We start from the raw sequence: 27,481 nt of genomic DNA, 5'->3' as shown, positions 1-27,481 counted from the left end.
TGGATTTTATATCATCTTAATGTTTTCTTATTTTAAAAATAATTTAAATTTTGAAATTATAATCAAAATATTTAAAATCGTGATATGTTCAAAATTTACAACCAATCAAATTGCAAATGTGAAAAACAAGCAAAACAAGAAAATGTATAAATAAAAATGTAGACTACTTTTAGGATGATTTGCATACTCTTCCGTAGAAAATGAGCAACGCAAAAAATTTACAAGCAATTTTGGCAAGCACTTACCTCCATGTTAGATCCGTTTTATCCCATTTAGGTCCTTGCAGCACATAACGTTTCATCCGACTTCCATGTTGCAGATTATCCGGTGAGAAATTATTCGTGTGACTGCTGTCTCCAACGCCACAACGTGGCTTCATGATAAGCTTACGTGTGGCAGCGTCGATTTCGCCGGTCACTGGAATGTTGCCAAATCGCTGCAAAACAGAAGTTGCCACAAGACAAGAAGAAAACATTAAACAAAATTGCAAGCAGTAGAAAATCAGAAAGCAAAATGCTTGGAATAAGAAGATAAAAAATATGCTGGATGTCGTATTTGTTGCATTGTTTTGCTATTATTATTTTTTAAAAAGTTTTTTTGAGTATTTTTAGGTACTTTTTCTAAAACAACTTTTGGCTCAACGCTAGCACTTACCTGTAAGTTTCTTATGGCATCCTTCAGCTGCTCTTCCGTACGTAGTGCGCCAGTTTCGATGTCGGACTTTGGTAGATAATCATACTCCATCAGGTAATTGTACTGCAAAAGGAAGAAAACGGATACATAAAAATATATTAACATACTTTTAGGTAAAGAAGCCAAGATAATGCATATTTATGCAAGTTATAATGCCACAAATTAGGCTAAGCGAAATTAAAAAGTAAATGCAAATTTACAAAAATTAACAACTATATTGCAGTTTATTTTTACCATTCATAGCATAGTTTTAGGCGATGAGCATTTGGAAATTCTGTATAACTCAGTTCCTTGTTACTAATAAAAGGACGAAGTTTATTAACTGCTGTATGTTTTACATTTTAGTTTAATGACAGTAGAGTTGGTGCCTATCAGTTGCTCAGCCTAAAAGTATTTTTGGCAGCTGTTGTGTGAGTTCTTTTGAGTGTCCTTTTTCATTTATTAATATTTGAATGTATTTGCATTGCTTCAACTTTTATCATGTTTTTTGGCACTGTTAACGCTATTGTATATAATGCCAAGAAGTAGGTTACCTTTAAGTGTTGAAATATTTCCCAACAATAATTGTCATACATTCGATAACTAGTAAGAAGTAAAATTTAATGCGACTAATTTTAGTAAAAGAATCTAAAATGTAGTAAATTAACCAAAGCAAAGAAAGAAATATGATAATTTAAAGAAATTCTGGTTATAAGCTTGGTAAGTTTTAGAGGACAGTAGTGAATGCTTTGTCAACGCTTGCATATTCATTGTATATGAAAGATATAGATTTTTCAAGGTGATCTTAATTAAGTACCTATGATCAAATTTAGCAAATTTTTATAATTGTTGTGAAATTTTCATTTTCAATAAAAAAAGTAGTTTTGAAATTCCAGCTTATGGCATTTCTCAAACAAAAGTATTGAATGATGAGTTTAAAATATAGAACCCCAAAAATGTGTTTTTCTTTATAGTTTTTATTATTACTGAAAATATTTTTATAAGCAGTTTTTGTTAGCTTCTTCTTCTTCTTGTTTTTTAGCACTTAAATTACCAACATAAATTACAAATTTTTTACACAACATTCAATGCTTTCGTATGATGGATTTACGGAATTTTTGATATATTTTCGATTTTCCGATTTTATTGGAAATCATAAAAATATTAAGTATACTGTGGGTTACAGTTGGTTACAGTGGCCATAACGCCACGTGAATTGAAGAAAGAAATATCTGACTGATTTTAAAAATTTAAATACGTCAAAGCAAAATATGAACTTCTTATGTATTAAAGAGCCATTGGCACCAGACAGAGTATTTCTTATTAACTATTTAAAGGCAATTTTTGTCCTATGAGAAGAAATCTATTTTAAATGGAAAAGGATCAATTTCGAAGAATGGATATCAAATCAACTATTGTAAAGTTTTTAGTTTTTTATTCGAAAAATTTAAACCTAAGTAAATCAACCCAGAGAGATTATTAAAAATTATATGAGAAATATTAAAGGAAGTACTTCATTGTTTTGCTATATATAGCAAATATGTGACGCACATATTAGCTGAGATATAAAGCATATTTTCTCAGCATGCTACCTGAACTACTTGACCTATATCAATTAATAAAATAATGGATTACAAATGAATATGATATTCCATTATAGTTTGAAGGGTAACTAATTTTTTTAAAAGTTTTCCACTGTGTTAAGTGGAGTCTCAAAAATTTTCTAAATAATATGACCGCTTTGATTGTGACAGAATGGATTCACAATAAATTTTTACTCTGCGTATACTTCAATTTTTGAATAAAAAACGTGATTGTTGAAAAAAATTTACAAAACAATTCAAAAAAAAAAAACAATCTCCTAATACAAAAAACAAACTGCATGAATTTTATTGGGTTTTAATGCGGAAAAATCGAACTTGCAAATTTATCACAAAACGTCCTTCCAGAGCTATTAACACGTCAAAGCGCATACCCAGTTCGAGTGTCAAAAATTATTAATTTAAAGGGTTTGTCTTTTTCGTATGACGTGAAAAATGAGAACTTTTTAGTCATACAGCGGCTAAGGCTGCGTTTTTCAAATATGAAATCGATTAAAATTGTTTCCAATCTGGTTGAAATATTCAAATCCCTTGCAAAATCCACGATAATCCCTTTTACGATTTGTGTTCGGCTTTCATTTTTTACGCTTTTCCGTGTTTTTAATTTTTCAGTTGATGAATTGTGGCAACGCTGTTACCGCGGAACACACACCCCCACAAGTGGATACTTTTGTAAGTTGCGATTACACGTTTACGTGGCACCAACTCCACTCGTTTGATGTTGTTGAGCATGCCACGTCGGTGGCGGGGAATACACGCGTTGTAAATTGTGAGTGCATCATTTGGTTACACTTTAAGTGAACCGAAAAAACTACAAAACAAAGTAAAAATCCTGCAAGTTACTAAGCAAGTGCACGAAGGTGACATAAACGTGCTATAGAAAAAACAAGGACACGGCAGCCACAGCAACTACGATATTAGCAGTAACCACTTCAACATGCGGACCAGAATATATGTCCCAATAATGAAACTAAACATTTCTGCTCGATAGCTGAAGGATAACTACGCACCCACATTTTATGTAAAGCAGCAAACAGCGAACCGTTGAAACGTAGCAGATAACCCCTTCTCTACTGCAAGTTTGATATACAAGCAGCTCCCATACTTACTGTGTCACTTCACCTATATATTAAGCGCCACATCATCAGTGCATGCGATATTTCTACTCCGAAAAAAAGATATATCACATTTTGCAGTTTCAATTTGTAATAACTGTCGAAACTGTAGAATTTTATGTGGTCATTCGTTTTATTAGCTGAGTTTGTGTATCTGCGAATAAATTTGTATCTGTTTCTGTTTATTAGTTATCACAGATACTTAGGAGAGCTCATATCACAGGCGATATGCCAACATATTTGCATTGAGAGGAGTTATACTTTCGTGTATGAAATTGACGATTTATGAATGCAATTTGTTGCGCCATGCATCATTACTGCTTTCGCATGTAAAGTACTAATGGCCCAGTTGAAGAATCTGGTAGATGTAGAGATGAAGAAGGGGTGGGCTGTAGGTTTATGTATTACTTATTACTTATTCTTTTAGATTTTTCACAAATTCAAAATTTGCTACAAAACAAGAAAGAAAACTTCGTACAGAAAGGTTTATTGTATATCCGTTTAATATATTATTTTTTACTGTACAGAATAGTAACATAAAGGATTTTAAGAAAACAAATCTAAAGCTGAAAATCTAAGGTTATTTTACAAACAAACAGTTCTGTCTCTATATATTAACTAATTATTCTAAGTTTGCGTGAGCCACAGATACTCTTTTATCTTCTATATAGTAATATTTTCATTATTGCATATCAGCATTCTATTATTTGCCATTCTTAGTAGAAGCTGAGGTTTATAACTATCTGCCTTCGTCGTTCTCCTGAAATGGAATTCTATACCTAAATAAGGTTGATTAGTGTTGATCACATGAAATAGAAGTCTACACAGTTTGTACAGGGTACAATATGACTAGTTTCATAAAAAATACGAAGTGTCCATCATTGTTTTTATTTATTTAAAATAGTCCTCCAGTCAACGGAATCTTAGAAAGGTTCGACTAATTTTTCAAATTAATTTTTTATACTCCTGAGTCGAAACTGTCTTTGACGTAACTGTCTTGTCGATCGAACTTTTTTGTATAATTGGAATTGGAATTAATGGAATTGAAATAATTTACTTGCAGTGGTTATCATAATAGAATTATTGGCTGACATTCATTATGGAACTCAAAGATGATATTCTAATCTTCAGTGACAAATTCAATGTGTATAACTCGCTTTAAATCAAAGAAAAGGTGCAGTATTGGTTTTAGTTTAGCCTTCTGAAAGTGTAATTCTCGCTTTGTTTGTCATTCAGGTGACGTCCATGCCGCCCTTCATGCGTTTATTGCAACAAGTTCCATTGCTTGAAGTGGAGCTCTTCTGTATGAGACCGAAACATCAGCGAAAATAGGTAGTTGAGATACTAAATAAATCGGATATTTAATGAATAACTAAAGATATTCACATCTTCATGGTTCTTCCTTTCATTCAAAACTTTAAAAATAAAAATAATATAAAAAACTATCTAAAATAAGCACTCGTCATTGAAAACAATTAAATTTTGTACTGTTATTACAACAAAAACTTATTGATAATAGATTTGAATAGTCTTCAAAGAATTCAAAAAAATGGGTTTTTCGAGCACTTTCGATAGGTGTCCAAAGCCGTTCGAACTACATATGCTTCTTTGCACTTTAATCCCATCGAAATGAATCAAAAACCGATTCATTGGTGCCATCGGTCGTGACAATAATTGCTCGAATTACACAGCAATTTTGGTTTCCACATCTACAACAACTGTGCCATTTGCAGCAATGAAATGCCATTGTCGGTGTTGGACATCGCTGATGCTGTTCCTGTTGTTGCTGTTGTGGCTGTTGCTGCATTTGTTGCTGCCATTGACACTTGACATTTGCTGGCTGCTTTTTACATTTGTCATGATCGCAACGAATCACAACAAAACCAAGTTTATTTCACTTAGAATTCATTTAAATTTAGATTGAGTTGTGCAATTGTTCGTATTATGCGTTCGTCATTCAGATTTAATTGATTTCATAGATAATTCATTAATTTTTCCATATTTGGGAATAGCAACTGAGTTGAGCTTTAAAGAACAAAGAAAACATAGCGCATAAATCTTGTAGTGATTTATTCTTCTTGTTTAAATCCTTATGGGTTTGGTAATGAGATTCAAGAATTCTTCACTTCACGGCTACATATTGTTTTTAGCGGGAACTGAGATGAATTAGGTGTGGAGATAAAGTGGTATTTATTGACTAATAGTTTTTACTTATTAATTATCAGCAAAGAGTCAATGGAGAGCGGTGGCAGTAGAAATGTGGAAAATATTCAATAAATAATTGTATATCTAAAATCAGTGAAATAATATTGAAAGTAACACGTTATATGACTTAATAAAATCTGTTGAACATCTTCCCTCGATAACCTATTAGAACGAAACATAGACTAGTGTACATGGATTAAAAATAATGGGTTCACTCTCATGGATTGGAATAAATGAGTTTTTCTTTCATCTAACGGAAATGTTAACTGGAGAGTATTGTTTTTAAAAGATCTTTATAATGCCGCTCACATTAAGTGTTTATTCAGTTTGCTAAACATTTCAAACAGAAAGTGCATGTAAAAGAGACGAAGAAGATTTCGATTATCATAAAAATTATATATGAGTATATCCTCGATCAATATGACACTGATAAACTGATTTAGTAATGTTTATTTGTCAGTCAGTGTAGATAGCTATGTCTTTAAGCTAGGTATTCTATTAGCTTGAATATATAGCTATGTGTTTATAGACTTTTTTTTGAATATAGTCATCAAAATCGACAGATGAATGAATGCATTTAGTTGACTACTGCATAACTCCCATACATGAGGTACCTTTCGGATATAGTTATAATTATTCCAGAGTCGATATCAAGTTCAGCTTGTTTCTTTATGTGTTTGTAAGACATGAATTTACAGAATCATTTTTACAAAAAATTTTAGTAAAAATACTAATGCAAAGCAAATTAATTTGAAAACAAAGAAGTCAGATACTAATATTTCAAATTCACTAAGAAAATTAAAAAATTAATATAAATTCAAACATGCACCTTTCAACTTCTGATCTCTCAAAACACAAATACTCTCACCAGCATTGAACCACCCTGTATTGAACAGTTTGGTGTACTGATATTCTAGAACATATGATGGCACATTTATTCTCGGAATTGAATTTCATTTTTGAACGTTAAGTTTAAAGCAAAATTCAATAAATATAATTAGTAGGTTGACCTTACTTGCGTCAAAAAACTCATTATCCTTTACTCACAGCAATAAAATCAAAAAATAAAACACTTACAGTTAAAATTATCCTTTTTAATTTCATTAAATTGCTGGATTTTAATATTTTAAATATTATTGGGTCAGATTCCAATTAATCAGATTGACTGGATTTTGCGAGTTGAAATGTTCAACAGAATGAGAATCGCACAAAAGCCGTTTGCCTTATCGGCAATCCATTTTCATTAAAAAATTCAGTGAAACTTAGTCACTTCCAACAAAGCCAACAACAAAAACAACTCAGTTAATAAATTTATTACATATTGAATACGTAATTGACAAACAACAGTAATTAAAATTGTCAATTCACAACATTATGCCACCAACAACCAACAAACAACAAGCAATAGCAACAGCAATGCCAAGTACGTGCAACTTGTTCAGTTAAGTATTTTGTTAAAAAATTATTTTTAAATTTATATATAAATTACAAAAAAATCTGCAACAATATTAAACAATCTGAAACAATGGAGCACTGAAAACAATATATAAAAAATTATTTAAAATTATTTAAGAGGTGCTGCAGCCGCTTTGCGCTGTCAGTGGCTTTTATCGAGCTGACAATATCAGCAGCAAAAATAGTCGAACCGTTACTTGAAACGTTTTTGTTATAGGAAAGGTGACTGCCTGTCGGTGCCCCAATGGGCGGGGGATAAGTTTACACATGTGTGGATTCAAAGCCGATGAGCAGCACACAAGCTTGATACGTGACCTGCAAATTAAGCGCTCAACAGCATAAACGGAACGCTGCGGCAATGACAATAAATTATCACGCGCCAAACCGAAATTAGCAGATTATTACGGTCGATCTTTGAGGCTATGAAAATGAGCTCTGCAGGGAAAAGAGAAATAGAAGAATTAGTAAAACATAAAAAAGGAAGATGTACTTTCCATTAAAATTGTTTAAATTACGATTATAGAGGACGAGACTTGAGAAAAGAATAAAATAGAAAAATTGATACAACAGAAGTAGAAACCAAAATTTGGTCAAAAATAGAGACAAAAATTTCTTCAGAAATAGAGACAAAATTTTGGTCAGAAGTAGACCCCAAAATTTGAATACTTGGTGTGAACATAACGAGTAAAAGTAGAGAGATTTGATTATCAGAACTTTATATATACGATTTTATACATTATTTCATTTTTCCAATCATGCATACGAGTACACTAATAATCTCTTTTCTAATTCACAGGTAGAAGATAAGATTTCTGTTGGTGATAAGTGATTTTAAATAATTCAGATTATTTATTAATAGTTAAATCAAACTGTATGAAAAACATTGTTTGGCATAAGTAAACTGCGCACAGATAATAAGCACTAAAGCTTATTTCTATAAGAACAAAATTGAACCCAGGATTATAAAATGGCCAAATCCATCATCTGAAGATGATTATCCTCCCTCAAACTCGTCCATAACTTTTAAAATTAACTGAAATCTTGTTCAGAGTTATAAATTCAAAGGGGATTCAAATGGATTCAAGAGTATTTAAAGCTCACCAAACTGCTAATAGAATGAAAGTTCGGGTGATTTAAAATCTTACTATTAAAATTTAAAGAATATACACACACACCAACCTTTGTCTGCCGTCAATTAATGACTTTTTAAAATACGTTATTGATATTGATATTAATTTGGGTGTTCATTTTTACTGCCACCGTCTGGTAAATTTCTTAGGCGAGCAATTTTTAACACAGGAATGTTAATATTATGAATACAAAATATGTATAAAACTAAATTATTTAAGATAGATGTTTGAGTGTAGACCGAAACATTAGTCAATACTATAGAAACCTCATAGGAAAAAGACAGGCTTCTTGTCGTTGTCAGTATTTTTCTGCTGCAATAATTCTAGTTATGTTGGTTCAAAATGAATTTTACTAAACACTAAACTTATGAAAAACTGTGAATTGCCTATGGACTCAAATGGTTTTATAGTGGTTAAAGATAGTTAATTACCTTTACCTTATAGTAAGAAGTAATCCAGTTCTTGATCCTGGTTTACTAGCAATGATTCAATAACACGTATCCAAAAGAGCTACCATCCACTGAATTATATTGGATGATTCAATCATTAATCCATTTTACTGATGTCTTTGTTTGGAACCACAAAATGGATAAACTTTAAAATCATCTTTTTTCTTTCATACTTTTCCAGTATGAATCTTGAACAGTAAGCTTAGAGCTATTTAGATGAAATAGACAGAAATATTCATTACGAGAAATAAATAATTTCATTTATGAAACTATTAATAGTTGATTAAGATAATTGTAAAGAAGTGCCAGCTAAATGCACTAATATACAGAATAAAAATTAAAAATATATGTGTTGAAAACCTTTGTAAATATATTAAAATACAAAAGTTCTTAATATCAGTGTATCAGATTTAAAAAACAATGAGATCTACTCTATTTCTATATATGATCAGCATATTTGAAAGCACCTCCACAATATCGTAGCTCCACTAAGAGTGCGTACATCAAGTGATCGATTGCGAAACAAATAAAAATGTGCATAAATTTAACTCCGGGGAAGTAATGAGAGGTTAAATACGAGTGCACAGTTCGTCGCAGAGGAAGGAGTTGATTTTGAGCCAAAGAATGAGAGAAAGTCAATGGCTAACTGACTGTATCGAGTGTTGATGAATTTTTATTAATTTGTTTAATTAAAATTTTTAACACAAAAACAATGGAAGTCTGCTGGGGTTTGAAAGTAGGTGTATATGTAAAAACTTAAAAACGCTGCAAAATATGTTTAAATTGGAAAAAATAACTTTTTTGAAAACAACTCCGTCCATTTTTTTTATAATTTTACGTGTTTTTACTTTTATTTCAGGCGTTTGGGGAAACGATTTTTTTGAATTTTGTGATATTTTAATACGTGCGTTTGACAGTCCAGCAATGGAGGCAACGCATTCAGCGGAAGTGCTGCCATTATTATGATTCATTAAGCAACTTTTATTGAGTTTTTATGTTAAAAATGTTTACTCTTGTACATGATTTAAGCATTTATGGGGAATGATTTTTGAATGCATTAAAATTAACTTGTTATAAGAGAAGATATGTCCGTGAAGCGACTATTGGATAGTTCATTTGAAGAGAACTGAACACTGAACACTATATGTTGTCTAACTTCGAAATCATAACTTATTGAACTAAAAATAATCACAGAATAAGAAGAAAATAGTAGTTACTATTACGCCTATCACTAAATCAGTACCATAGGAAACTGCTCCACTATAAGTGAACCAAGAATGGCTGATAACAGTGATTCGTTACATACAATCAGTAGCAACAAAATACGGCAAATTAATGCCATCAAACTGCATGGTAAATGCATTAAAAGTGTAGCACATATCACAGCAACACAAAAATGAATAAAATTCTTTATTGCTGGCAACATAATGTGGCCTATGAGAAGCATTTGCCGTACGGAGTTGGAGGCAGTAAAAGAGTCACTACCTTCCATTTGATTCTGCACCGCAACGATATCAATAGGAAAGCAACATAAAATAAATAAAATGTATCTGCAGCAAAATACAAATTGTTGTAGAGTGTGCATATAACTGCTGCAGGTGGTGCAGGGGGACTGTAGAACTCGTACTTCTGATACTGAGGGAAACCACAACTTAGTGCTTGCGTCTAACCAAATGTGGTAGACACAGGAATTTATTTTAGCTGCAAATTCTTCAACTAAGGAATGTGTGGCTAATGGGTTTTCGATGAAGAAGCATTACAGATGCATTTTGTGGAATCACTGCATGTTGCATAATGGAAACGTATAAATTCGAGCTTATCATTGATTATCGGTTATGAGGATATATAGTAGCGACATTTGATACTATATTTTTCCAAGAAATAAAAAAAAACTTCTAGCTGAAGAAACTATGTCTTACAGTATAATTTGAATCAGACTTGCTGCCTCTCTCAACAATATTTTTCAGTGCAAAAGACGAGAAGAATAATATTCAGTTTCGACTATGAGGAGTGAATTAAGAATTTTATAATAAAATTAACGTCGATGATTTGTTATAAAATAATGGATTGTACAATATATTATGAGAATTGTATGCCCGAACAGATGAACTCTCAAAGAGAATGTTTCAATTTTGAAAAAAAAATAACATTTTCCGACACTAAATTAGTAGAATGAACAAACTTCCATGTTTTAATAAGGAATAAATAAGTTGAGAAAAGAACATCAAAGTAGAAGTAAAAATCCAGTGATGAAAAGGTTATTTTGCTTAATATATCTCTCTGAAAGGTTTGGATATACACCTGGCGTTATGTAAGCAGATGTTAAAATCGTACTGTATTAAGCAATACTAGATAGAAAAACTCATCGTTTTATTAAGAATAAATTTAGCAACCTTATTGCAAAATTTATGATCATGGTGAAGTTGAATTACAATTATAGTTGTATATTTTGAAAGATTAATTTTAATTTATTGTTAAAAAGTGAGTTTGATATTATATTACTATATTTATATATAGTAATATATATTATATTACTAATTTAACTATATACATTTACTTATTTTACGTTTTTATGATAAGAAACAATAATTACTTCAGTGTGAACATATTTTTGATTTAAAAAATTGCATAGGAGATACGTAGTTTCGACTTTTTAGACACCTGACAGCTATTCTGTGTTCTTGTCAGTTATGAAGTGCATCCATTGTAGCACTGCCAAGGGGAAACTGTGCTAAGGTGTTCAAATGTGCTTTACAAGTGTCTCTTACTCCGATGATGTTTATGTAAGATTAGTGTCAAAAGCAATCTGTAGTTCCAAAACTCGATGAAAAATGTTAGTATTTGTTGTATTAACCGTCACAGTTTATTGAATAGTGATGAAAAGAATCTAATACAAATGTTTAACCAGTGTTATATATATTGTTCACTTCACAATAATAAGTTAAAATAACTTAATGATTGCTGTAATGATATATAATATAATATAACATTATAGTAAATTACTTCTGAAGTAAAGTTATTGTTATTAATATTATTAACGGTTCATCACGCTGACGGACTTACATAGAGATCTTGTATCAAGTGCTTAACTATGTACATATGTAACTAGGCACTGAAACTTATCATCGACTCTAATACTACTTTCTATATGATTATTATATATTATACCACACAGTGATTTTGATGCCAAATTAATTAAGTCTCTGTTATCTATGATATTGATTTTAGTATATAATTATATGAGTATAAACTCATTTTCTAATATTTTCTTAATTTTTGACTTAATTGCAGCTGCTGCGAATATTAAATTCAGTAGTCTAAATTTAACTATAAGATTATTTTAAAAATAAGTAAATGTTCAATTTTACAAAAGAATCACTCAACTGATATCCCAAAAATGTGAAAGTAAAACACTTCCTTTAACAGAGCCACCTGCTCCAAAACCGCAATTAAAGAGAAAAGTCTAAAAAATCATTTCCGGTGTTTCCGACTTAAATAGTTTGTATTAAATTTAAGGGAGTAAAAAAACATGTTGTGTAACAACACCCCTTCGGAAGCCCTGAAGTCACATTTACGTGAACAGAAACGAAGAAGGAAATTAGAGCATGCTTGGCAAAAAACTGCAAACAAACAGACAAGATTCTCCTATTGTCGAAAGTAGCAATTAAAATCAATTAAGGCATTTAACTTGCTAGAACTGTGAAGTGATTATATATGCAGTACCCGTGGGAATAGTGGGAGCCTTAATGATGATGATTTGGACTACTGGTTTACAATGGAAAACAAGCGCAAATGGTACACGATAACGTTATGTAGAGTTTAAGAACGCACGCAGGACGCATGTTAAATTTAAAAATAATTGCTGTCTGATTTCCTTGAGTGTAAACAAACAAAACATTTACAATACAAGATAGCATTTTAAAAATGCGTAAGTGTGCGTGTCAACTGCGTTGGTATGTGCATAAATTGAATGCCATAATTGAGTTTCGCTTAAGTGGAATTCCATGTCATATTTCTGCATGTCGTCCTGGCTGCAGTCTTAGCATTAATTCAAATGAGGAATGTTAAGTATTAGCAGATACAAGCGGAGGAGGACATACGAATACATCACATTAGCTCGAAAATTATTGCTTTTCGGTGTTGGCCGCTTGCCATTAGTGCTAACAATTTCACGTGGCTCGCTAATCAATTTGAAAGCAATCAGAAGCGCCGAGCCTTGCAGCACAGCTGGTCAATAATCAACTGACTATATAACATGACTCATGACTGCGTCGCACATACTGCTGCTTTCAAACAAAACCTCTTTCATTCTCTGCCCAGTAAGATAGAATTATGCAGATCACGTTGCTTGCGTCACGTTTGACGTCTATTGACTGGAAGGGCTTCTGGTCAAAACTTGCAGTTTCTCGAGTTGTTAACAAAAACGCACAAACTACAATGTGAAGCACAAAGCGAGAAATCATTGCAGTACGAATTGTGTAAAAATACTAAAACCCGCCTTGCAATTTATGCAATGACAGGCTTCTCGTGCGCCTGCAGTAAGGATGCAGTATTGTCATCCTTGCAAATTGTTTATGCTGTAAAGTTTAATTGTCGTAATAACGAAATGTTTACGAAACTAAAAAGTTTCCATTTTGATTCAGCAACTACCCTAACAATCCGGCACCAAGGCAAATAAACAAATCTAATAAAATTAACTTGCATAAATAAACAATTAAAAAGTCAAATCCGGAAAAGTTTCAGTCTGGATTAAATAAGGCAACGTGATTCGAAAACGCCACGTTTTAGGCTTTGGTTTAATAGTTTTAGGGCGAGTTAAAATTTGAACGGACTTAGTTGAATGTGAAGCACTTAAAATATAAATTGCCTGACAATATCAAGACGATACTACAAAGATTCTGTGAACTGTAAAAGGGATTCAATAAATTATACATGTATTGTGACGTAAAATCATGGGGATATTAAATAAACCAAAACAAATTTTAATAAATAAAATGTACTTAACTGATCGAAATGTATAAGATCAATAGATATATATTAAATAATATAGAATATTACCGGACACACAATAGACCGACTACTCTCATTGCTATTAGTCGAACTGTGTGGTGCCATAGTGATACTATAATGGCTCTAAATAATACTGACCATAGACACTATCAAATTTAATCCGACATCTCACACATATATATATGTACATATAAGATTTGTATGCTGCAATATAAAAGAATAAGAGAATACAATAGAAACTATCCTTTATTTTATTAGACAGTTCTAATAGAAGTAACAATTTTTTCAAATTATATTGCAGCTATGGGATGTGGTTAACCGTTTAAGATAATTTTAAAAAAGTTTGTGATCCGTTCCCAAAACTTTTATCCCAAAACGTTGCTTCAAAATAAGCACATAGACCGACAAATGAGTATGGCTAAGTCACTTCGATTGTCGATCTATAGGTAAATATACAAGCTATAGAATCGCTGATAATCGCTTACTGCGTTACATACATCTTGACAAGTTAAAGTAAGAAGTACTTTATGTAAGAGAAAATGTTTTAAATATGCATATATATATATATATATATATGCAAATATGGGTTAAATCATATACAACCTCAAAATAATTTACATTAAAGACGAAAACTATTAAACATATATCTTGAAAAATTATTAAATTAGTAAGATTATACTTCGAGTTTTAGATTAATCAAAGAAAGTGAATTGTTAGCAATTATTATGATACTTTTTAGTATTGTCAAAATTTATACTTGCATATCTATACAAAAATTTACATATTTTCTTTTAAAAGACGCAAGCTCTTGCGTTTTTTATTGAGGATCACTGTTTTCAGCAAAATTATGACCTACGAAAAACCTTGCTTAAACGAAATTTCTCACTTGCTCCAATTTTCAACTTTTTTCATTTGTATTGAAGAAGAACACAGTTTCACATCAAACGTGACCATGACTGAATGCATAACATAGTCATAAAACACAGCTATTATAAAGGAAATACAGCTTTAAGTCTAACATTACAGAGTTCTCTGATAATGCCAAATATCTTTTGCTGGAAATATATACAAAGTTTAATAAATGTATACACATTACATAGTTAAGAAATAAAATGATTTTTTTACAATGAGTGAATTAATGGCATACTAATATACTTCTGGCAGATTCTGTGGAAAAGTAAACGATATATATTCAATTAGAAAGGTTTTTAGTTTAGAATTGTTATTTAGAATGTTTAGAACAAGCCATGTAATGGATTTTAATCCTGTGATAACGAACTGATTAGTCTTTTGTGTATTATTCACACTTGTTACATTTATTAGCAAACATGGGCTTAAGGGATTCTTTAACTATACTTAAGACTCAAAAGCGTGTATGCAATTGACGCTTATTTGTGTTTATCTAATTGCAAACTGCAAATGCATTTCAGTTCGCAATTTCAATAGGGCCTGCACTTATGTGTAAGTATTTGCATTTATATAAAATAGAAATGGAAAAGTATCTGTCTCACAACTGAGCTCTTTATTCATGCCGATGATGCTTGACTGAAATTACTTCACTTGTTTTATAACAAAAAGCTACAAATGCGTACGCGCGTAGCATTGAGATAATCTCTTCACTTTGCAGTGAAAGTCGCCTGCATCTGCGAACGCATCTATTAGTATGAATTCTTAGTTAGTTAGTGGCTTCACATCATACGGGTATCTGTGTGGTTTCATGCAAGCGAAATGTATTGCAGCAATTTGTTTGACGACAAATGGCGACCACAGCTCGCAATCCTTGAGTACGTGTGGCGACATACAAACGATAATTTTCATGTTAATGCCCAGCCAGCAAATTATCATAGCCGCACTTTCCGACATTTCACAGATACGAGGCACGAGTACTGCAGCGACGATGAAGATACGTGCGACTCTGCACTTTAGTCCAAAGTTAAATATGAGAAGATAATTTTATTGACAAATTTAATATCGTTGGAAAATTGGATTTCAATGATTTTTATTGGCTGGTAGTTGTTAGTCGTATAGCAAAGAGCAAACTTTAATATGTCACACTGCGAAGAGTGTAATGTGAAGAAGGCACTTCTTGAATACTTAATCTTTTACTGAAAGAATGTTCAAATGAGTATATATCACTTAATTAGTATGCACATATTATCACTTAATATGTGTACATCAAAAATTATTTAAAAGAAAAATGTTATAGTTTTATTAAATTTTTATTTATTCATTCATTTATTATTTTTGGTTCTAAGTTATATGCATGGAAGCATATTTCATTTTGTCTTGTATCCACTATTTGCAACTAATAAATTGGTCCAAATAATAGATAAAGAAACCCAATAAAATAGCGATAGAAAGATATACAACTTCAGTGTAAACTATTAGAAAAAGTACTAGTCTACTAGTATTAGTCAACTGCCAAAATTATTATTTGATTAGATTAAGTGTTTCACTGATGAAGAGTTCATATGTCTCATTATATAGATTTAGATTAGACAAATTTCAATGATTTCATTCGATGACATCAAAATTATTTTGAAGATTACATTAGAACTGTGGTGAATCCTCTGCAGCCAAGCAATGTTCTTAGCATAGTCAATTACTCACGTAACATTACTTTCATGAATCTATAAACTCAATCATAAAACTCTATTAAAAACTTATTCCTTTTTATAGTCGAAGCTGAGAAATCACAGAACCAGTAAGTAATTATTTCTTTAGTGTTAAAGGTGGTCAATTTCTACAATGAGTAAAAGAAATTCACAGTTTTTTTCCGTATTACTATACACCACTTTTTGAAAGAAATGCTATAAGAGAGATAGATATCTCTCTCAACGTTGTCCAGAAAAATGAAGCCGGTAGCTCTCGAAAATATTTGTAAAAGCACCAAGATGCTACTTCTATATTACTATGATCAGAAATCTAGACGAAAGTGATATCAGAAAGTCAATTTAAACAGCTCATTTCAGCTCAACGGCTTTGACTTAATGGTGAAATATTGCAACAAAACTTTAGGTACCACTTGACTTTCAACTAAAATCCCAATTTTACACCTATCCTTTATGTAGTTAAATGCAATGAATCGTCATGCTTCTTAATTGCTAAGGCTTTATTCTGAAAATTATTTCTTTACTGGGAAGACAAAGAGTATAATTAATTTAATAATTCATACACTGTATAGCGATGTTATGAACTTCTTTGTTATTCTATACTCATTCATTCATTGAGATATAGTATGCTAAGTAGTCTGTCGGTGGCATATGCAGATGACAAACACGATTTTATTTATATTTTTCTACACAAATAATAAATATCCTTTTATTAAGCTCATAAAAATTTACAAATTAACAGCAAAGTAGAACCCCAAAAGAGGGAGTGACATTGCCTAAAAGTATTAAAGCCAAAGGAAAAGTATTGACCACACAAAAAATTGTGACTGAAGCGTTTCCTCCACTATTTAAAACAAAAAATAACTGCCATAGCGTCATAGCGACAACAGAAATATATGCTACAACGATATGAATCATGAAGTTGCAGAGTTCTTCCTGCTCATACACATATCAATCATTCGTTACTAACAGGAAAACAAAAATGGAGAGAATGGTATTAAAATATGGAAAATAACAGAGACGTCCGAAAAAATATAAAGTTTTTCTGCGAAAATATTTTCGATGATTTTCAGAGTATTTCTACTTTCACATTAAAAATGTCAAATTGCATATAAATTGGTCCTTCAATTGATTTTATATCATTGACGTAGTAAGCCTTCACTTTATTCATGCACGCAGTTAATGCTATAATGTTAATGTTATATTTTGAATATATTGAGAATATTTTAGATAAAGTTTTTTTGGGTAGACTTTACTTTAGAGTTTTATGTCTTAGTAAATATTCACTATAGACTACAGAATCATCTCCGAATTTTACGAAGTAATTCCAAGAAACATTGTATTGGAGTTTGGAACTGTGGGCTCAATAAACTCCTAGAAACACTTCTTTCCCTCTGATTCTAAGTATACATAGTACTATATCACTGAACACTGTTTGTGAATATATAGTATTGTGATTAAATAGGAAGAGTCAAAATAATATAAGAAATTTAAACACCTTACTTTTCCTCCCGAAACGGTAAATATTCTCACTACTCCTCTGTCTGTGCCAAATATAAGTGTACTAACTACCAACGCCGAGACTCTCTGACTAATGTTTTGCATGAAGCCAGCAACAACAATAACAGAAGCAGCAAAACAAATCGTGTGACAAATGCTTTTACAACAACAACAATGTATATCACCTTGTCTATGGCACAACTTAATATTACAACAACCACATTTGCAGGCAACACAAATGTTAATGAAGTAACGTTAATTGTACGAGAGCACTTTAATGAAAATTAATGAAGGAGCCAATGAATTATGAGATTTATTAACTTTTATTGCTGCCTTTATTGTTGTTGTTTGTTTGCAATTTTTCGTGATTTTTATTAATGATAATTAATTAAATTGTTTGTAACTATCCAAGCGCAATATATAGTCCACATATATGTATGTTCAAATATGAATTGTTGCTCTAAACGACCGACGCTCAAGACATTATTAAATATATTTTGATTAAAGTTGGCAATACTGTCATTATCTTATATGACAATTTATCCGATTTGTCATGATCTACCAAGTAGTAGTGAATATAATTATGTCTAATCTAGTTATAATTCTCCGCAATTATTTGATTAAACACATCTCTGGTTTTACTTCACAAGATCCATAGTTCTCAGGTAGAGAGTCTGATAGAAATTAGTTCTCAGTGCCAGATTTTAGCAAAGAAAACGGAAGAAATATAATTTATAATTTGTAAATTTGTAAAATATAAATTCGCGAAAGTGACTAAAGGATTTACCACAAAGGGTGAATGAAGAATATTTTCAAAATCGGAAAAAATATTAGCATGATGAAGAGAATGATATAAATTCACAAAAATCAAATTTTATTTTTTCAGTGCATCTTTAATGTTTTTTTTTTTTGAATATTTTTTAGATAACAGATCACTGCAATCATGTAATTAAAGTTTTTTGTATTTAATTATTTTAGTTAGTTAATTATTATTCATTGTGGGTAGTGATGGATTTAATGGGCTTTCATAAAATTGTATATAAGGTGCAAACAAATAGTGACGAGATGACAGATGATAACAATTGTTGGCAAAGTGCCTCAACTTTTATGTTTTATACTGAAACCAAGACACGTTTAATGTAATTAAAAGTAATTAAATAAAAAATTCAGACTTTTAACTTCGCATTGACATTTAAACTATTTGACACATCAAAAGAGACACCTTATACGGCGCGTTGGCTTAATTGGTAATGGATTTTTTTATTGGGGACTTAAATAGTTGTTAGTACTTACGGTTAAGTCGTATAAAATCCAACATAATACATACCTAAAATCAGAAAAGAAAAATTTTTATTATAAAATTAAATAAAAATTTATTATTAGCAAAAAACTTTTTAAAATATAAGAAAATGTCATATGTCAATGACGTCAATTTAATGTAATTTTACATTAAAGGATCAAATATAGATTATTATTTTACCATACCATTAATTATTAGAATAATACGAATAAGACTGCCTTTTTTTATATTACATTTAAGCCATCTTACTATCTATTCTGTAGTATTAACAATATCGAAGATGATAGTTTACCAATTATAAGAAGTTCGTTCAATTTTTTACTCTTCCAGTCTGCTAAATTTTTATTAAAAATACAAAAATTTTAATAATAATTTTCATAACTAAATAAAATCTGAAGATTAAATTAATTTATTGGATTTAAAATAAATCTTCTGTGAAATGAAATTTATTTATTTAATAAATTTTTATAGTGAACATTCCCAAGTGCATAAAAATGCTGCCAGCGCCTGAAAATTTAACAGATTTTTCGATGATTAAAATGTTGCTCTCAATTGATTCATTATGTTTGTTGCAGGCAATAAAAGCTATCTTAACTCAACAAAAAATAACAAAGCTTTATCTTCATCAGTGGAACAATATTGTTGTCACACTATTGACAGCCATAATTCTACCGAACACAAACCACCTCACATCCATTAAAGCAAAAAACAACAACTAAAACTGAAAAAATAAAATTAAAATAAAGGAAAATGAAATTTTTATGGCCAACATACCTTAGTTCGACCAAGGCTGAGATATGTAGGATGCCCACAATAGAAAAATTGCCACTGAACCGAAATGACACATGCTCTGCTTCTTGCCAAATACATGACTTCATAGCGTTCATTGCAAAGCCAAAGATGTTTACCTGACTACTCTGGACAAACAAATAATGATAAATGCGACAAAATGCATACGGAAAATAGATGAAAAATAGTTTTGGCGTGGAATAGGATGCGCTCAACTCTATGCATGCCGTCTTAGAACTGCTCTGCCTTACTCGAATAATATATCGACTCAGGATTTAATAAAAACAAAACATTAATATAGCCATGAACTATATTTCAACAAGGTTGCTGATGGTGCCACTCGAAGCTGTACTGCCACTCAGGCACTAAATATTCCGTTTAATTAATTAAAACAAACATTGATGAATGTTTTGCAAGGGGAAAATGACTTGCACGAACAAGAAAAATTATAACATACTTTTATTGCATCTTATAAACTTATGAACAACAAATACACGGAGTCGGTGAGCAGCAACAGGATTAGCCAGAAGTACACTTCCATTAGTGCACACCCAGTGACCAACGAAACTAGCTAGTTGCATTTACTTCAATTAGCGCAAAGTTCCTTGCCACACCCTCGAGTATGTACTGCGCTATATTTGCGTAGCTTTTATGTAAGTTCATTTAAGAAGCACTTGTTGATTGCCAGGCAAGTTGGCAGCTGTTGAATCCCAATGCAACACAGCGACGCAACGACGCAATGACGCAATGACGCTCAGGACTTACGGTAACATAAATTAGGAAGTACCTACCAAAGGCACACATATGAGACCTATAAGAGTGCTAGTGCAGTGGCTCACTACATCGAACAGCTACGATAAACTGCGAGTGCTGCACCCACCAATGTAAGCACGATAACCCTGATATCCTTTGCGCTGAAAATAAATATTCCTGTGCAACCAAAGGACACTGCAAGATACTGTGCAGTATAAAACAAAAAATAGAAAAACTTAGTTACACTCATAATAAATTGCAAGTTAGCACAATGTTGTTGCACTTTATATCTATCGGTTGGAGGCACCAGGCAGAGCCACAAATAGATAGAAATGCGCATGGAATCAAGCATAGTAGTTGCTTACGATGTTTAAGGGGCGCAACAGTGTTGCTATCGTTTCTCAAAATTAGCTTATAAAATTCAATGGCTTAGCTGCAGAGCAATGATTCACGTGTGTGGATCCTCGCTTCCACATTTCCGTATGTGAACGGCTTGGCTTGTTTTGTGGCACTGCATTTGCTTTATTTACTGGCATTGTTTGCTTTATGGCAAAAGTCCTGGAGTCAGCAAACTCTTTCCGCATATGCAACGCCTTTAAAATGAAATTTTTATTTATTATCCTGTAAAAGTGCATTATATCGAGCTAAGGAGCGGCATTGTTAAATTTTGTGCGGAGTCATTGAGTTGGTAGGGTTCTTTGTTTGCTCAAAGTGAAATAAAATTACTTACGGATAAAACTTTGTGACTCGAGCACAAAGACGTTGTACGCTACGGCAGAGCTGATTTGGAAATTAAAGAACTTAAAAGTGCAAATTTCAAACAAATTCCATGCGTAATCAATGGAAGGAAATCAATAAACACTGCAATAAAAATTCTCTTGCTTTTTTTACTAATTTTTTTTATCTACTTAACAAGCAGTAGTTTTTTTTTAGCTATATAATATATTATTGAATGACTCCGTTCGTAATTTGTACAAGTAAACAATTGTATATATATAATTATGTTAATTTTATTACCAACAAGGGCATTTCAAAAATTTTATAATTGAAATCATTCATAATAGAGAAATGACTACTAATGTTGACGGTAATCATTACCGCTTAATGTAATGCTTAGTAAGAACGAAGAATGAAGCGAAATTCAAATAGGGATTGGACATACTATCAAACAAAATAAAGCAATGTAACATAGAATATTTAAAACAACAATTTTTCATGCAAATATTCGGGTCTATATAGTCATGGAATTATCTTTTGTTTTACTACTTAGCTATTTGGCACGGTTTGTGAAGTAGATAAATGTAGAAAGGTAGGAAAAATGGACACATCTCTGAGTTATGTGGATAAAAATGTAGGAAATTAAACAAATTGTTACGAAATCAATTTGATGCACTTAATATTTGGAGGAGTTTTAATTATTCCTTAATAAACCACTAAGTCTGCCCAAATTCAATACTGAAATGAAATTAATTATAGCGATTATAATTTCATTTCAGCTTGCGGCGGCTGCATAAAAAGACTAGAAAAACAGTCAATAAAGTAAAATTATTATTTTTAACGAATTTAACGAAAAACTATGCAAAAACGTGAATTGCTAGTCATTTTTATTGCATTTTATTAATTTATTGTTGTTTTTGTTTTATTAATAACAACTTTAGTAGCTTAAATTGCATAATTCTGCAGATAATAATAACAAATATTGCAACTGTTCGATTGAAAACAAACGCAACTAGTTTTTGCCGACATCAACGTTGTCAACAAATGTTTATATACATATAAGTAGTGAAACATGTTGAGGGGGATCGTTTACGAAAATCAAGTTTGGTTTCATGCAAGATTTGCTTAGTTGGGCAACTCAGAAGAAATATAAGAAAAAGTAGATCTATCGAATTGTCTGATTCTCTATTTTTCTGACAATATACTTGTCTGTTTGCTACCTTCTATATGATATTTTGTGAGCTTTTAACAAAAAAGCAAAAGTGTTGAACATTTTTATTTAATTTAAAAATTATAACATTTCGATTAGTGGTATTTCAAAATACGTTTAAATATATTACATTAAACAAAACTAAAACAATATGAAGACACATGTCAGTCAGTATAGTATGAAGTAATGACTTCCCCTCCTTTAACCAAATATGATATAATAATGCTCAAGTTTTCAAAGTTATGTTGCAAATAATTATAATTGTAATAATAAAAAATAATAATAATAAAAAAATAAAAATTCAAATAAAAGCTGAATTTATGTACAGTTAAGTATAATTGACTTTAAAAGAAAATATGAGTTAACAATGTCATCAGCAAGCTTGAAAATGAAAAAAATACTTCACATTTCTATACTTCAACTACTTCGTTTTTAATATAGATTCTGAAGTTTACCCAAGGTCATGCGATCTATCACAACCATCAATTGGTAAAACAAATAAAGAAAGCTAAAGGCTTTCCTTATAGTTGATAGCCCTTGATCGTTAAAAGCTAAAAACTGTATTTCAGTATGCATGTTACTTCTGTCACACCCTGTAGTTACAGCGCATTTTTCTCGAACACATATACCTAGATATAAAAAAAAAACTAAAATCACTCAGTATCTGCAGCACTGCAGCAAAATTCACATTGCACGTTTGCAACTAGCAAAACTTTACCAATTTTTGAAACAAGTTAAGTATTCCCCCAGGATGCCAATAAATGCAAAATAAGTCAAGTGTCATTGAGCAGTTGACACAAGTGTGAGTAGGTGAGCCAGTAGCGTCAGTGGTAACAACTCCAAACAAAGCAGTCTACAGCATACGTAGGCGTCAAAACTTTGACAATAAGTCAAATGGAAGGTAATAAAAGTTGTTATAAAAATATGAGTTCGAAGACAAAAAGTGAAGAAGCACAACAAGAATGAAACCAAATATGAGAACGGAAAAGTGTTCTTCAATAGTATGCAAAGTAAGCAAATTTCCCAAGATTTCTAGATATGACACGGCATATGTAAAGAAAAGTAATTCACTTGCAACTTAACTTTAGTCTCTTCTCCAGCACAAAAGTTAAAGTGGCTTATTTCTATACATAAATTGGTGAGCCACAACGACACACAAAAAAAACGAATCTGCCAATGCCAAAGTGGACACTAAAAACAATTTGTACATTTGCATATCTATCGAATGTATCTTTCGATCGGAACTATTTCGATTGCGCACATTAAAATATTTTATTTGCATCAAGCTGTGCTTGCCAACGCTGCAAGGATGCTCATACACGAGTATTCCGTATGTGAGCACACATATGCAGATGCCAATATCATCGTCATCATAATCGGAATCGACATCATCGAGCACAACAGGGAGTTCACAAAAAGCAGATGCCATACGGTAATTGACACCTTGGAGGACGACATTGTTTATGAGTTGCTTTGGGTTTTGTTTATTACGTCGATTTGGAATCGGTATCACTTTGCAAATGTCATAAATTTTTTATTTAATTGACTTGGTGGGTGGGCATAGCTCTCATTGTACACTCTTCGATTGTTCGTTTATTTACAATAAATTTTTAATATTTTTTTTACAACTTCAATGTCTTTGTAAATGCAGTCCATATAATGTTTGAATGAATAAGTACAGTGCAATTACAAATTGATCCATTTACAATGGAAAAAATATTGATTTGTTTTGTTTTTTTATTTATTTGTTGGTAATTATTTTATTAATAAACTGAAATTTAATTAAAAATTTCATTAGTGAAGAATTTTATAAATTAATAAATAAATTAATAAATGAAGAAGAAGTAAAATTAAAATTTGTCAAACAGCTTCTATATCTTAGCCCAGGACTAGTCCAGACAAAGCAGCTGCAATGCCCAACGGCGGAAGTAGTCTTATCGCATCTTCTCAACTTCAGCTGAAAAACCAAAAAATGACAGCATGTGATGATATATATTAAGATAACAAAGCTAGCCTGCTCCTGGCCATTATTATATTACAAGGCATAACAATGGATATTAGATGTCTCCGTGTGTTATTGTTGATGTTTTGCACCAACACTGGCGTCTTGAACATAACCTAACATAATCTGAATTTTTGCGGTCTGAAAAATTAATATTTTACTATAGTTATAGAACTACAGTTTCACAAAAATAGAAAAATCTTTTTAGTTTTTGCCAATTTAATTCACTACTCTTCACATGATAACATGATAACATGATAAAAAGGCCCATAATGATCAAAATTACGGTATATAATTTGAACGTAATTAAGACTGGCCCATTTTTTTTTAAATTTTTATTTCGTATATACTAACGGTAATACAAATTATAAAAACTGAAACACAATTTGAAAAATTCTCATTACATTATTTTCAAAGATTAATAAGATTATAAAAGATTAATTACTTATAAAGTTATACATTGCTAATAGTAACTTCTAAATAAATTTTAACGATACTTTTTGATAAATAATAATATAATGCTAATACCCTTTATGAATGTAACCATTTGATTCAATTATTGCTATATTATCTTCGATTAATTATCAAAAATTTTGCGAAGTGATTTTATTAATGAAAATGATGCAAGACGAATTTTGTTAATAAATTATAAACATTTAAAGGAGTTGTATCTATTTCGTGATAAACTTAAGTAATACTGCAGACCTTTGAATTCATTGAATATTATATACCAAAATATATGATTCTGCTACTAAAAAAATTGGTTACTGTAGCGATTCCAAGCAGTTGAAATCCAATTAAACTGCTAACTACAGATATTATGAATAAGTTTAAAGTGAAAATTCGATTTACGATGAACAAAATAAGAGCAAACTTGTATATTGAATAAAAAAATCTCACAACGCAAATATAAACTATCTAATGACGTTTAAAACGAAATGTAAATCTGAATATAAATAAAAAAGTATAAATTATACTTTTTGAAAGTACTTTGAATTTCCAGTAACTCAGTCTACATTAACATAGATGGAATTTTCATTTAGTTATAAACGACTTATTCAAGTTTTAAATATTAAAACTATAAAGCGAGCCTCAATCTAATACAAAATTTGTTAGAGAACACAAAAAATGCTAATTTCAATCGAGAAATCAAATGTAATAATGAAAGTATTATTTAATTTTCATTTAATTGCTTATAAAATACATAATTTAATAACAAAACAACAAATTTTAGAGAATATTTAATTATCTCAGAGCTAAACGATTCACTACAGCAGTTGCTTGCAATGTAGCTCGCCGATGTGTTGGAATTTTTTTGCGGTTGGACCATACATCAAAGGGCATTAATTAATTTCATTAAAATGATTCAACACGTGTGATTAACAAAATGTGTCACTAAACGTAAGAGTAAATAATATTACTAAAAAGTGTTTATTAACAAAAAACGGAGGCATAAGCCTAAAGTTGAAAGCCAAACCACATAAAAGGGCAGGTCATTAATGGTGAAAGAAAGGTAAGGGACCGCAATAGAATCTAAACTTCAATTGGCTTTAAGACTATCTCTAGTTTGGAATCTCAGATGATTCACGCTCCCAGCTTGAACTTTAAACATGAAACGAAACTTCTTTCTTACTGACGTTCACTATCATATGTGAGAGTGGAGACTTTGTAACTTAATTATTTGTTGTTGTGGTTTTTTAGGGTATTTCCATTTGAATTTCATTCATATTTGTTTCTACTGTCTATTTCATAAAATTAAACCAAAGAATGACTCAATGTTTTAATTAAAATTTTGTGGTTGCTGCTTGGTACTGTGTTCATTGTCTTGTGTTTATGTGGTTTTACCTTTAAATTTTTAAATTGATGTTCGCTCGAAGCTAAAGGTAACGGAAGTGTCAAAAGGTTGTATGTCAAATCGTAAATAATATTGCGCGTTCCATATTTAATATGCATAAAGGATGAAGCCATAAATTACCTGCTTCAATATGCAACATGAGTTGCACATAAAGTGGAATTAATAAAATTACTTTAATTTATTTAATGTTAATAATTGAAAGCATTAAAGTAATGGAAGTACAGCATGAATCTTTGTACAGTACAAAACACTTCCCACATGTCAACTAGAGGCAACAATTGCAGTGAAGACACAGCAAAGAACCAACAGAGCATCAAAAACTGTCTTGCAACTTGCAACCACGCATTGCAGTTCAACTGCAACTGCTGAAAGGCTGTCGGTTCGGTACCCTTAAAAGGAAACCTGCGCACACCTTAAATGTTTAAAAATAAAATTCCACTTCAGAGTAGCAGAAACTGGTAAGCCATATATGGATTAAATGCCAAAAAGATGTTTTTCTTTGTGAAATAAAGGAATGGTATTCGGCCATTCGGTGAGTTAATATCTTTAAAAAAGCACACAAATGTTGAAATAAGCCTAGTCAAACAGTTTTGTGTTAATCTTTTACACACACTCGGTACACTGAAAATCATAAATAATAAATAATATTGGTTAAGATATGAAACAAAACAAACCGAATCAACAGAAAACATTATTAGATATTGTAAGCAGTTCTTAAGAGGTGCCCAACTATTCTCAACACCACACATGAGAAAGGATGACAGATAGGAATAAACGGGGTACTAGCTCCTAACGGAGCGGAGCACTGTGATCATGTTAGATCTTTTGTGCTGACGAAGATGAAACTCACTGTTTCAGCACTGGCAAAAAAATAAAGGTTACTGTAATAAAATGAGCAATCAAATTTAAACTATTCTGGTACCCTGAACTAGAATAGATAGGGTGTATTATCAATTGGGAGCCCTTTTAATTACGTTATATTACGTTAACCGCACTTTTTAAGACGGAGAAAGATTACCACCGCTCAGTATCCATTTTTGGCTACGCAACAGAATAAACTATATATATATTAATACCACAACGTAAATCATCATCATCTCACTGAA

The 27,481-nt window shown here is 31.2% G+C and overlaps 1 protein-coding gene across 1 annotated transcript in view; it reads right to left on the bottom strand.

Annotated features, from left to right (window-relative positions):
- Positions 1–200: 200 nt before the first annotated feature.
- Positions 201–27,481, bottom strand: part of LOC119685811 (matrix metalloproteinase-2-like) — a 49,390-nt gene continuing 22,109 nt past the window's right edge. Inside the window, exons 2-3 of the mRNA XM_038100194.1 lie at positions 655–756; positions 201–436 (exon numbers count right to left, since the gene is read on the bottom strand). Of these exons, the coding sequence (XP_037956122.1) occupies positions 242–436; positions 655–756 (297 nt within the window). The 3' untranslated portion in view covers positions 201–241. The remainder of the gene's footprint in view (positions 437–654; positions 757–27,481) is intronic.

Source organism: Teleopsis dalmanni, chromosome 2 (genome assembly GCF_002237135.1).
Source record: "Teleopsis dalmanni isolate 2A chromosome 2, ASM223713v2, whole genome shotgun sequence".
In the NCBI taxonomy this organism is placed as follows: domain Eukaryota; kingdom Metazoa; phylum Arthropoda; class Insecta; order Diptera; family Diopsidae; genus Teleopsis; species Teleopsis dalmanni.
The sequence above is the reverse complement of the archived record's forward strand: the minus strand, read 5'-3'. Positions and strand labels throughout refer to the sequence as shown.